Source organism: Erythranthe guttata, chromosome 7 (assembly GCF_056151865.1).
Source record: "Erythranthe guttata isolate IM_541 chromosome 7, IM_541, whole genome shotgun sequence".
NCBI lineage: Eukaryota > Viridiplantae > Streptophyta > Magnoliopsida > Lamiales > Phrymaceae > Erythranthe > Erythranthe guttata.
In genome coordinates this window covers 12,088,518-12,102,519 of record NC_142539.1, presented here as the reverse complement: position 1 = coordinate 12,102,519, position 14,002 = coordinate 12,088,518, and the positions used below count along the sequence as shown (strand labels likewise).

Below are 14,002 nucleotides of genomic sequence, written 5' to 3'. Positions count from 1 at the left end.
GGTGGTGGATTAATTAGCTGGCGTTGCTCTTGCTCATTGACGATTTCCCCCACCGCATTCGGTCGGCGCCCTTGGTCGTCTTCCCTACGATTAATCTCTTCTTCCATCGTTGAGGGAGCGTTTTGAGCTAACCGTTGATTTCTCCTGGCTTGCCTAAACGTTCGCTCAATTTCGGGGTCAAGAGGTAACATGTTCGTGTCGTGTCCTCTTCGCATAAAAAGTACCTAAAACAAAATAATAAAAAATAAAATAAGCAAATAAAATAATTAAATAAAATAAATAAAATGGCTAAAGTAAGAAAAATTGCTCAAATTTAATATTAGGATAATTAAATAATTTAGCCGTAGTTCCCCGGCAACGGCGCCAAAAACTTGTTGGGGCTAAATACCTAACACGCAAGTGTACGTATCGCAAACAAGTTGTAAAAGTTGACTCGTGAGAGTCGGATGTCGATCCCACAGGGAATACGCAAATTACCTAATCCTAAGTACCAAATTCTAACAATTATGATTGTTATCCAGCCTACGCGAGTTTGTCAAATTAAATCAATTAAACAATTAAACTAATTAAGAAAGCAAATAATCACGAGAAAATATCAATATAAAAACGGATCTAGGATTTTATCTTCCCCCTATGCGATAATTCTTCATCCAATTGATCTTCTATCATGCAAGTTACGATTCCGGATTATTAACCCAAGACACAAAATTACTCATAACCCGCTGTCGCGTGTATTATAAGTCTATTATTCATAAACGATTCACTATATGTCTATGCAAACCTAGTATGAATAAAGCATTAAATAACAAGTCTCGTAAACGGTCTACCTAAGGTATTATCTATATGTCTACGATAATACATGCAATTAACACACTCATCCGGTGAAAACTACTCGAAGGCTCTTCTATCCCTGTTCTAATTATTAAAACGATCTGTCGATTCAATTCTAACAATAACACATAGCAACATAAATTAGCTACGTTCATGCGCTAAATAAGATCAAAATAGAAGAAATAATCGAAGAATTTAAACTTGCATAATATTAGAAAATAGGTTCGAATCACCACATAGGGTTCCAACAAAATCCTAGATTAAAAACTTAGCTACTCATGTTCTCAACGAAAAACATAATAAATATACGAAAAATCATAAAAGCTATGAATAAAAATAAAAAGGGTAGAACTATGATGAAGATTCGTCAAGTCTTCGTCTTCGTTGCTCCGTTCTCGTGCTCCTAGATCGCGTGTAAAAAGATAGATTCCTAATTGTATGCTATTTGGCCTTTAAATAGGGTGCAAAAATATAAGAGGGCGGTTTCCTTGTGTAATTAAACTTCCTTCACTGCGCCACTTCGTGAACCCGGACGGCCGTGCGAGAATTAGTTCTGAAATCCGGACGGCCATCTGGTCTTTAATTCTTCAGAGTTTTGATTTTTTTACTTTTGGCCCACTTTTTCTCCGAATTTGCAGTTTTTTCCCCATAAGTTGTCAATTCTTCAATTTGTACCTAAAATACAAATAATAACCATTTTAAGCACCAATTATCGTTAAAACACACCAAAAGTTCTAATTAAAAGGTACAATTAAGTGTAAAAATATACACTTAACAGATATTCAGAAATTTCGTTCTGATTCAGCAAACAACATTTCACGGTAGAAACTGTTGAAACTTGTTTAAGCGATAGAAGAATAAACTAAGGCTCTGTTTGGTTTGTGTAAAATATTACGTAAAAAGATGAAAATATTATGTGGCGGCAGATGTTGGAGTCGCGGTCCATCATTAATTGTATCCCTCATCGTTTTTCCTTAGAAACCAAACAAAATTAAAGAAAGTTATATTCCACAAAATCGATTTTCATTTATTTCTATTAGAAAACCAAACCTACTCGTAATTTTAAAATTCTTTGTATTTATTTTCCTTTTCATTTTCATTTGGCTCGTGATTTCAATATCCATGAACCAGTCAGTGCTTAACAAATTTAAGTGGTTCAAGTACATAAAAATAAATTTTAATAGCTTATATCTATAAAAATATGGTATATAAACATATAAGTTTTTATTTATATATAAATTCCTTTTATATATCATTATAGACATGTTTAAAATAAATTTTAATATAAACTATCAATTTACAATTGATAATTAAATCATGTAAATAAGTAGGGAAATAACAAAAATATTTAAAAATTTGTTACAAAATAGTCCATAAGGTGTTCAATATATGTCCTTCGAGTATTGGACACAAAAACGTGTCCAAATCACATAAACATTAAAAAGATTGAATTTTTGGTGCTACACAGCCAAAAACTCAATAGTTGAATTTTATTTCGTTTGGCCTATAAAATACAAGTGAAGAGTGCAAATAGGAAAATAAATAATATTATGAGGATGGAATTTGTCAAAAAACACATTTTAATAAAATAAAAAAAAATATATATATAACTTCAATTTATGCTAATAACCAAGACAAAAATCACATTTTTGAGCTCTCTCGTAGAAATCCGCAAGCGCCAGAAGAAGAAGTCGGCCATTTTCCACTCCTCTCTCTCTCTCTCTCTCATCTTTCTCTCTCTAGAAGCAAACAAGCAAGCAAGAAAAAGAGTACAAGGAACAAATACTCTCTCTGCGTCTTCTTAATCAATTAATCAATCAATCAGTCAATCAAAATGGATTTGGAGAGCGTGGGTGGATTAGCGATGCACGTAATCCTGTCAAAATTGAGCCCTAAAGAAGTAGCCTCCGTCGCCTGCCTCAGCAAACAATTTAGGGTTTGGGCTTCTGAAGACTCAATTTGGGCCCTATTCTGCTCCCACGATCTCAATCTTTCTTCTCCAATCGATCCTTCCGGAAATCCCGCCTCTTCTTTCCAGGTTTTTTCTTTTATTTTTATTTTTTAAATTTATTTTAAATATGTTTCTTCCTAAATTTTAATGTGAAATTAACCTGGGTTTTTTATGTAATTTTTTAATTTTAATAATTTTTCTATGATCTTTTGTTTTCATATGATGTTTTATTATGTCTATCTTTTAGTTGTGGTAATAATTTAAAAAAAAAAAATTAGGTGAAGTTAGAAGATGCTTCAATATTCCATAAGTATTGAACCCAATTAGAAATCTATACTGAAATGCCTGATGTTTCCGCTATGTTTAATCTTGCCTAATTACTACTTATCTCGATTTAAAAATGTCCAAAAAAAAAATAGTGAATATTCATAAATTTTAATTAAAATAGCATTAATTTTCAATCAGTTGAATTAATCCTTAATGTTGTAGTGAGTGCTAAGTTTAGATTATCTGTTGTAGTCGGACTTTAATTTATGTTGATGTTGTTCGCATATTCGGTAAAAGTTTTGTCTAACCAATGAGAGCTCGTCTGCAGGCAGCGTATCTAGCATGGAGAGAAGCGTTTTCCATGTATCCATGGCCGCTTGTCATGCGCGTGAACACCTGTTGGAGCAAGCTCAAGAAATGGCTGTCGGAGAATTTTCCGGAATCTTTACCCACCCTACGAAAGGGTGCTTCCGAATCCGAGATCGAGAATTTCGAAAAGTCATTGAAAGTCAAACTCCCTCTCCCCACAAGGGTCCTTTACCGATTCTGCGACGGTCAAAACCCTCAAGAAATACCTCAAGAAGATACCGGATACTTACCGTCAAGTCTGCTGGGCATTATCGGCGGCTACACGTTATACGACCACATAGTGAATGTGTTCTTGTTGCCCTTGAGACAAGTGATGCACGACACGAGGGCTGTTATGAGTCGGCTCGGGTTCGGGAGTCGGCCCAAGTATATTGTCGTGGCGGCTTCGGCTACTTTTACTTATAGTGAGAAGATGTTTTTCTTGAACTGTGGGAGCGGTCAGGTTTTTGTGGGTACGAGGAATCTTGTCTCGGATGGAGAAATGATGCCTTGTGTGCCCGGTGAGTTGATCGGGTCGAGAGGTGTTGACCAGGAGCATGACGGTATGCTTTTGTGGCTTGAAGAACATGCTCGTCGTTTGCAGGATGGTGTTGTTAAAGTACGCACGCAGGAAAAAGTTAGAAGCGTTAATCTGTTCCCGGAGAACTTGCCGCTTTGCTCCTCTACTGTAACAAACGGTGTTAAGGTAGTTAAATTGTTGTGTTTTTTAGTTCTTGAATGTAGTGTATTAGTGTTCTTCTATGGGTGGAAATTCGAATATGGTTTCTGATTTTCGTCGATTTCGATATGTTTTTTTTCCAATTTTGGAACAATATTTTCATTTAAAATTCCAATTTTTCTGATATTTTTTGGGATCGGAATTGGAATATATATATATATAGGATTCCGATTGCCGATTGGATTTTAATTTCCAAAAATTCAATTTTTTCCCCGAAAAAAATAATATCAAAATTATTATGTATTTTATATTTTAGGTTACTCAAAATTGGTATTAGTGTCTAGGGGTGAAAATTGGAACAGGATTTTTGATTTCCGTCAATTTCGATCCGTTTTTTTTCCAATTTCGGAACAATTTTTTTCTCTCCAAATTCCAATTTTCCGATTTTTTTTGGGATCGGAATTGGAATATATATGGGATTCCGATTTCCGATTGGATTTTAATTTTGAAAATTCCGATTTTTTCCCCGAAAATAACAATATCTAAATTATTATGTATTTTATATTTTAGGTTACTCAAAATTGGTATTATTCGAATTCCACTGATTCCGATCCCATAAATTACAATTTTGGAACAAGTTTTTTCATTCCAGTTTCCAATTTTTCTGATTTTTTTGGAATAGAATTGGAATTAGTTTGTCACTTCCAAAAAAATCATTTTTTTTTCCGGAAGTGCTAAATCCGATATAATCCATCCGATTTCTGCCCCTGTTAGTATATGACCTGAGCACATGTGATTTTCGAATTCCGCCTTCTATACTTCTTTTAAAAAAACCATATAAAACAGAAACACATGCACTATGGGGTATTCGAGTTATAAATTATTTTTCGAGTTCTCGGAAAATTGCTTGTTGTATGCATTGGCAAGTAAATAAAAATTAATTGGGTACTCATTAAAAATTAATTTTTCGATTTTGATGAAAGGTTCGTGCTTCAGCTGCATTTGTGCCCGAGTTCAGTAACCTTCAAAACGAAACGGAGAAGTATTTGTTTGCTTATTCCGTAAGACTGTCACTTTCTACTAATGGATGTGTAGTGAGTGGTGTGAAGTACAACTCGTGCCAATTATATTGGAGACACTGGCTTATACGCGCTAATGATGATGTCGTTGATGATGTAAACGGAGAAGCTGTCATAGGAAAGGTTTGTTTTCTTTTCCCGTTTATTTCTTATTCTTTCAGTATATGATAAATCAGTTTCTATGCTTTTTTTTTTTGGGTAAATTACGGCCACCCCTGATGTAAGGTCAAATTACGAAAAAACCCCTTATGTTTGGGTAATTACAACCACCCCTCAACTATGAGTTTTTTTTACACGTCCACCTTTATGGTGTCAAATTCAACATAATCTACTAGATTCTGTGGAATTTTCTCTAGTTTGTACTCGCTTTGTGGAAAAATGTTGTTTTTGATGTACCACAATCCATTATTTACAAGCCAAGAGACACAACTTATGATCATCTTATTTTAAAATATGGAGCTCGAACCGGTAAAACGGGTAGAAACAAGAGAATATTCCACGTAATCTAGAAGATTTCACTAAATTTGATACTGCAAGGGTGGACGTGTAAGAAAATTCATAGTTTAGGGCTGGTTGTAATCACCCAAACAGGAGGGGTTTTTTGGTAATTTGACCTTACCTCAGGCGGGTAGCCGTAATTTACCCTTTCTTTTTTTTTTTTTTTTTTTTTTTATAAACACCTCTGAAATCGTAATTATGCTATACTGTGGTTAAAAAATGAGACTTCTCGCATGTTCAAATGGAGTACAGTTTATTTTAGGGCTGTGGTTTTTTTTTTTCCCCAATTATTTGACCTTTATTTAAATTGTGTACGTGCAGTTTCCTCTTCTACGTCCAGGTAAAGACGAGTTTGTGTACGAAAGTTGTACATCTCTAATGGCTTCCCGAGGATCTATCGAAGGGTCTTTTACTTTTGTTCCCGGAAGGTAAATATAATTTTCTACATTTAAAGAAAATATAACAAATTACACTTAGAACTCGATTTAAAAGTTAGAAGTGTTAATCTTGAAATACTCAGTTAGTAGCAGTTAATATATTTTGTATATATATATATATATATATATATATATATATATATATATATATATATATATATATATATATATATATATATATATATGTATATATGTATATATATTAATTGGAGGCCTTTGTGTCTTCAGATTAGCGGATCCAAAAGGCGAACCGTTTGCAGTCGAAGTATCTCGTTTTCCCCTTCAGCTGCCCGACTATATTTTCTAGCAAAACGTGTTTTACAAAGTCAATTAAGTGCTGATGAAGTGTTTGTTTGTTTTATCAGTTATGTATTTACTGTGGTTGACATATTTTCATTGTTGAAGCATGTTTTGTATCTGATATACAATGGATTATTGGCCAAAAATCCCTTATAAAATAGGCTAAGGACAACAACCCCTTCTCTTGTTTTAGTAAAAAGAGCTCATAGGTAATCTTTATATTAAGACTAATTAATTTACCCTTAAAAGAGTTTTTCTACCCAACCTACAAGATTATAAACCCTCAAGAAAACGGAATTTCTCTTGCTGATTTTCGTCGTTGGGCGAACAAAAAGAGATTGATTAATTGAAAATCAAAAATCGCAACTAAGAATTCATGGTGTTCATATAGATAGTAATCTCAACAGCTGTGTAATTGTGCTAAAAGTCTCTTAAATCGAGGCACCGGTAAAATTTCCTGTGGCTTGTGAACTTTTTTTTTCCCTTGTTGTCTCGCTTATTCCTGTATGATCTTAAATTTGTTTCTTTGATTAGTTTCTTCTATAATCCAAGAGTGATAGTAAGATAGCATGCAAATTATTGAACACTTGATACTGGATACTCAATAGTCAATACTCTTTTGCTCTATTAACTAAGCCACTTGTTAAAAATGCCCAGTTTTTCGATGAAGTGAAGGGGCTAAAGTTGATCAATCAAGCAATTAGGCCCAATTGGAGAGATTCTTGGAGGATTTTAGAATATCTTCTAGAATCTTCCATGGAGTTAATCTTAACTATTAGCAAGATGATCACTATCATCCATTCTATTAGCAAGATGATCACCATCATCCATTGAGGAGGTGAAGTTGTATAAATAAGGGTAGTCTCGTTCATTTGTAATTATCCAAGAATTCAGTCAATAAATTAAAGTATTCTTTAGCATTCTCCATCACTTGTGCTCTTTCTTAAACACTTGCACTCTTGTACACTTTCGAGTCATGCTAGTTTAGCATATTGGCGAGGGATGAAAATTGAACAAGTATGAGGAGCGTTAATTCGTGAATATCGAAGTTTAAGTCCATAACACATTGCTATGGATGACAAATAGAAAGCATATATTCATAATTACTAGTTGAATAAAGAAATCGACGACCACTTTATAAAAAAGATGGCACTACGTAATTGATCGATTCACTTAATCTAGCTTCCTCATACCTTTTCGGGGCTCAACCATCTTTATTATTCTAGGTTTAGGGGTTATATTTATTTTGCAAATAAGCACATTCCTTTAATATTTATTATAATAAAGGAAAAATTTATGTATATGACAAAATTACCCCCAACCATTTACACTCAATTCTTAATTGTACCCTTAATTTAATCAATTTTGACCACAAAAATTCATTTTTGACTTCTTTTTTTTTTCAAAAATTACTTTTTTGCCGCAGGTTTCCGGCGTTGACTTTTCGGAATTTTTTTTCCGGTTTGTTTTTTTTCCGCCGCCGGATTCCGGCGTTAACTTTTTTTTCTTTTAGCGCCGCTCTCTGGCGTTCAATTTTTTTAGTGGTTTATTTTTTTTATGTTCGCCGCTAAACGTTGACCGTAATTGTGTTGTCATTAACGGTAGTTATACTGCCACTGTCAATAAAATAATGTAATTATACTATCACTAACAGTACCTTAACGTAATTGTACTGTCGTTGACTTTACAATTAGAGGCAACGACAATATTATTATTTATTTTTTGTTAATTTTTTTTAATTTTGTTTGATTTGTTGACAAATCAACGTAATTATATTACTGTCGTTGACAGTAAAATAACTGTAAACACAATAATATTATTGTCAATTACATCAATATAATTACTTTTTTGGGTTTTTTTGGTTTTGTTTGAGTTATTCACGGAGTAACATAATAATATTATTGTGTATTATGTAAATCTTATTGTAAACACAATAATATTATTGTGGTTGAACGATAATATTACTGTTGTTATGGTAAAATTACTGTCACTCACAGTATATAATTTTTTTGGCTTTTTATTATGTTTAATTTTGTTGAACGGTCAACATATTAATATTACTCTATTACACAATAATAATGACTTTTGTTGTGTTAATATTAATGTGCTAGAGATTAATATAGCAATATTACTGTGTTAAACTGTAGTATAATTAATTTTACTGTGTTTAACAATAATATAGTTACTATTATTGTCAACCACAGCAATAGTGATGTTTAAATGGGGCAAAAAGATGTTAAAAAAAAACAAAACACGAAAAAAATCAACGCCGAAAACCGGTAGCGGAAAAATAAGGAAGGCAAAAAAAAGGAACATATCGAAAAAGTCAATGCCGGATACGGGCAGAATAATCAGGAAGGAAAAAAAAAAGTCAACGGAGACCGGCGGTGACGGACGAAATTGTCCATAAAAATGTGTTTTTTGGTCAAAATTGATTAATTTGTGAAATTTGGGGTCAAATTGGATTAGATTAAAGTAAATCATATTAAAGTATGAAGAACTATTTTAGTCTTTTACAAACCTCTGAACCATGTGTTAACTTTTTTGTAAAAGAGTTTATTATGTGAACCTCTTTATGAGTAAGTACTCATTGATGGGCTTATTTATAAAGTGTTCTATTTTCTTTTCTTTTCTTTCTACTTTTCACCGAGAAGCTTTTCTCAAACTAGTAAATTAAAATTATGAGTGAATAATAGAAAAAAAAAAAAAAAAAAAAAAAAGAAGAAATTGAATAACTGATTAGATATAAAAAATTCCAAAAAATTGGAATGGAAATTTTGTTCATAAAAAAAACAAAAAAACAAAAAATAAAACAAATAGGATCGAATTAAAACAAAAGAATTTAGAAATTTCATTTGTTAATTAACATATAATATAGGGTAAATTGCAACCATCCCGAGATATGGTCAAATTACGAAAAAAATACCCTCTTGTTTGGATAATTACATCTACCTCTCAACTATGAATCATCTTCCCCATATAGTGTCAAATTCAATATAATCATCTAGATTCCGTGAAATATGTTCTAGTTTGTACTCTATTTTTATAAAAATACAGTTTCTGATGCACCATAATCTCGTATATACAAGTCAAAAAACACACCTTATAATCATGCTTCAAAATGTGGAGCTCGAATGGGATAAAATGGGTACAAAAGTGGTAATATTGCATATAATCAAGATGATTCCACTAAGTTTGAAACCACAATGGTGGACGGGTAAAAAATTTATAGTTGAGGAGTTATTGTAATTACCCAAACATGATGGGGCTTTTTGTAATTTTGTCATACCTATGTGATGTTATTGTTCACCGAAAATTGTTTCCAGTCTCCATCACCGACCACCGGCCCCCCAACATACAAGGGGTCGTAACGTGGGGTTTTTTCTTGCATAGAGTAAGGGTTTTTTAGTAATTTGATCTTCCCTTAGGGTTTTTTTTTTTTTTGATAATTTACTTTTGTTTTCTTTTTAGGGTAAATTTCACTTTACCCCCTCGTACTCTGCCCGAGAATCACTTTACCCCCTCGTACTCTCAATTTCATCGATTTACCCCCTTGTACTTATACAATTTCCCAATAGAGCCATATCCTTTAACTTTTGTCGATTTTGACTCTGACGTCGTTTGGTCAACTCTGTAAATTACAAATTTGCCACTGCCTATAACGCGTCGTTTATCTCAGTCAATATTGTCGTTTCTTCTTCTCCCACCACTTCCCCTTCCAAGATATCCCCAAATTGAAGCCCTAACTTAGCAAAAATCAAGAACCAAAAATTGATCGATTCCACCCAATGCAAAGAAAAAAAAATATACGAATGTGTGAAACTTTCTCTTTTCTATACTCGAGAGTTAAAATCGAAAAAAGTCAATATTTTGACTGTTGACCAAATGGCGTCAGAGTCAAAATCGAAAAAAGTTGACGAAGAGGGTTGTATTGGGAAATTGTACAAGTACAGGGGGTAAATCGATAAAATTAAGAGTACGAGGGGGTAAAGTGCTTCACGAGCAGAGTACAAGGGGGTAAAGTGGAATTTACCCTTCTTTTTATTTATGTTCAAGGCATTATAGACCTTGCACATAATTTGCTAAAAGGGCATGAACATGGATGATTTTTATAGATATTATATTTTCTTTCTTTCTTTTTGTTAGTTTTACTTGCTACTCTTTGCATTCCAATAATACAGTTAGTTGTAGGTCACCATCATAATAATAGTAAGCATAGATACATGATCACCAAATATCAGTACAAGAATATATATATAAAAAATAAATAATAAAAAAAATAAAGAAAAAACCTACCCTCCACCACAAACTCCATCACAATTATTACATGCATGTTTCTCATCCTATAATAACAACAACATTCTCCAGAGTCTAACTTGTAGTAAAAACAAGAAAACAAAAAAAAAAACATGGAGAAGAGAATAATGCAAATAAGAGATGGTGTTTTATTACAACATCCATACATTTTGGTGTTTGTATTGGTGTTGAGTTTCATGGTGATGGACCCTTTCGAGTTGAGTCCGGTTGGAGGCCTCGACTTTAGCCCCGTGGAGAATGACATTGCACCTTACAAGAGTGTGATGGAGAGTTGGCCTTGGGATAATCGGAGCCGTTTAGGGCTCGGTAATTTGGAATTTAAGGACGAGATTTTCGGGCCCGAATCGCTCGAATTCGATTCTTTGGGCCGTGGGCCCTACGCTGGGCTGGGCGATGGACGGGTCGTGAGGTGGATGGGTCAAGAATCCGGTTGGGAAACGTTCGCTCTCGTCTCGCGTAATTGGTATTGCCTTTTGTTATGTTTAGTTTTCTGTCTGTATTGTCCTTCCTTACGAATTATTGTTAGTCACAAAATTAAGGTGGTTTTTGCATGTAGCTAAAATCCCGATTAGAATCATAAAATGTTTGGATTTCGCGAATTTACTAGCCTATAATCTATAAAATCGTAGTCGATTCCGAATCCAAGTTAAGTCCTTCGAGTTTGGGACTAGAAAATTCCTATAATCTATAAACTCTACGAGTTTACTATGAATTTTAAATTTTTTACGTAGAAGTCAATTTGTTTAGCGGGTCAAACTCGATTTTTTCAACACCGACCCTATTGAACGTTTTAATTTATTCAAGTAACGTGACTAATTCCGATTGTGGAAGAATGAACCCTAGTGTAAATAATGAACAACAATGACCAAGAATTAATCCAATAACCTAACAACCACAAAAAAAATCATGTTTCATTTATGTTTTTGCATACTTTATAATGTTAGGAGATGTTTTATACATGTTGAGATATATAAAATATGGTATGCTACTATATAAATTTACAAAGATATGTAAAACCCGGCCCACTTTCAATTATAATTAAAATCCCGATTTTGACTACCTAGGTCCGAGAAGCAATGTGCACAAGGAGTGGATTCGACAACAAAGAAACAATGGAAGATGGAGTCGGAATGTGGACGACCACTCGGCCTAAGGTTCGACACAAAGAGTGGCGATCTATACATAGCGGATGCTTATTATGGCCTTATGGTAGTGGGACCCAGTGGAGGGGTGGCGACCCCCTTGGCCACACATGTCGATGGGGACCCTATCCTTTTCGCTAACGATCTCGATATTCATGAAAACGGATCCATATTCTTCACCGATACTAGCAAGAGATACAACCGAGTGTGAGTGTAATTTTTTTTTTTTGGTACATTTAAAAAAAAAAAAAAAAAAAAAAAAGTGGATGATTAATAATTGGCAATATTTAATAAAATTGCATGTAGGAACCATTTTTTCATTCTGTTGGAAGGCGAAGCGACGGGACGACTACTTAGATACGATCCTTCGACGAAAACAACGCATGTTGTCTTGGAAGGATTGGCATTTCCTAATGGAGTTCAGTTATCCAAGGATCAGTCTTTTCTTCTCTTTACAGAAACTACAAATTGCAGGTATATATGTATGTAAAATTACTCTTTTTCCCCTTTTAACCCAATAAAAAAATAAAAAATAAAAATTGTTAAGTACTTTTAATTTAATTTTATTTTTGTTTTCTGATATTTTATTTTAGTCTATTTGGTTCCACTTTTTCAGAAAGGAAAATTAACAATTTCAGTCTTCAAAAGATGAATTATGTGTATGATTTGAATTTTTAACATTAACTACTATTAAAATTAAATATTTATTTAATTTATTTTAATTTTTAAAATTTTGATCTCTATTCTCTGTCATTTTACCATAATAAAAAAATGTACGATTGTCATTTTTTTTTCTACTTCGTATTAGTTTATCTTCAATTGATACACATTCATCTGGTTCATCTTACATAGCCCACATAAATTGCATGGTCAATAACATAATTAACAGAGATTCAATGATCCTATTTTTAAATACTATTGTAATTAAATTTTACAAACATTTACTTTTTATCGTATTTTGTGTGACAATCTTTAAAAAAGACCGGTAAATATTTAGGTGAGTTTGCAAAAGCTACTAAAAATATACTATGAGCTTTTTTCTGCGGATATTTTGTTTTTAGGTGTTTGAAAAACAAGTTTTGCTTTTGCTTATCTAAAAATAAGTTGTTTTAAACTATAATTTTAAAAGCAGTCATGTACCTGTTTTTTCTATTTTAATTGTCTTTCCAGATAATTTACAAACACCCCCAACTTTCAGAAATAAGCACTTAATGTCCACTTAACTCACAATCAGTAACTTCTACTTTTGAATAAGATTTTGCAAACACCACCTTAGTCACAACTTAAAAACTTAATTAATTAGGTGGTGTTTGCAAAAGCTTATTTAAAAGCAGAAGTTAGTGATGTGAGTTAAGTTGGTTTTAAGTGTTTATTTCTAAAAGTTGGAATGTTTGCAAATATTCCGGAAAATGAACTTAAATTGAAAAAAAAAAGTTATAGATACTTTAAAAAAATAGCTTAAAACAAATTATTTTAAGAGAAGCAAAAACAAAAGTTGGGTTTGCAAACACCTAAAAACAGATTATAAGCAAAAAAAAAAAAACTCAGAATCACTTTCAAAAAGCTTTTGCAAACACCACCTTAGTGTTATTTTAGTTAAAAATGTTGGAGTCACTATACACATATTTTTCCACAGGATCATGAAGTACTTCCTCGAGGGACCAAAGAGCGGGAAAACAGAGCTAGTCGCAAACCTCCCGGGATTCCCGGACAACGTAAGAGTAAACGAGAGGGGCGAGTTCTGGGTAGCGATCGACTGCTGCAGGACCGCAGCGCAAGAGGTGTTCGTGCGGAACCCGTGGCTTAGAAGCGTGTACTTTCGACTGCCGGTGCCGATGAGGTACTTGGCGAGGTTTGCGGGGATGAGAATGTACACTATGATTGCACTACTAAATGACAAGGGAAATATTTTGGATGTACTTGATGACAAGAATGGTGACGTCATGAAATTGGTGAGTGAGGTCAGAGAGGTAAAAGGGAGGTTGTGGATTGGGACTGTTGCTCATAACCATATTGCCACTCTTCCATATGAGCCTCCTCTACTACAACAAGCCTATTGATATATATATATATATATATATATATATATATATATATATATATATATATATATATATATATATATATATATATATATATATATATATATATAT

General features: G+C 33.2%; 2 protein-coding genes across 2 annotated transcripts; both read left to right on the top strand.

Annotated features, from left to right (window-relative positions):
* The first annotated feature begins 2,348 nt into the window (after positions 1-2,348).
* SKIP16 (SKP1/ASK-interacting protein 16) lies at positions 2,349-6,565 on the top strand. Its single transcript, XM_088820965.1, has 5 exons — positions 2,349-2,869; positions 3,378-4,103; positions 5,060-5,278; positions 5,975-6,081; positions 6,319-6,565. The coding sequence occupies exons 1-5, from the start codon at positions 2,666-2,668 to the stop codon at positions 6,395-6,397; spliced, it is 1,335 nt and encodes a 444-aa protein (XP_088677091.1). The 5' UTR covers positions 2,349-2,665; the 3' UTR covers positions 6,398-6,565.
* A 4,124-nt stretch (positions 6,566-10,689) lies between these two features.
* LAP3 (Calcium-dependent phosphotriesterase superfamily protein) lies at positions 10,690-13,933 on the top strand. The gene is made up of 4 exons (XM_012977702.2): positions 10,690-11,170; positions 11,772-12,056; positions 12,156-12,323; positions 13,486-13,933. The coding sequence occupies exons 1-4, from the start codon at positions 10,800-10,802 to the stop codon at positions 13,907-13,909; spliced, it is 1,248 nt and encodes a 415-aa protein (XP_012833156.2). The 5' UTR covers positions 10,690-10,799; the 3' UTR covers positions 13,910-13,933.
* The last annotated feature ends 69 nt before the right edge of the window (positions 13,934-14,002 follow it).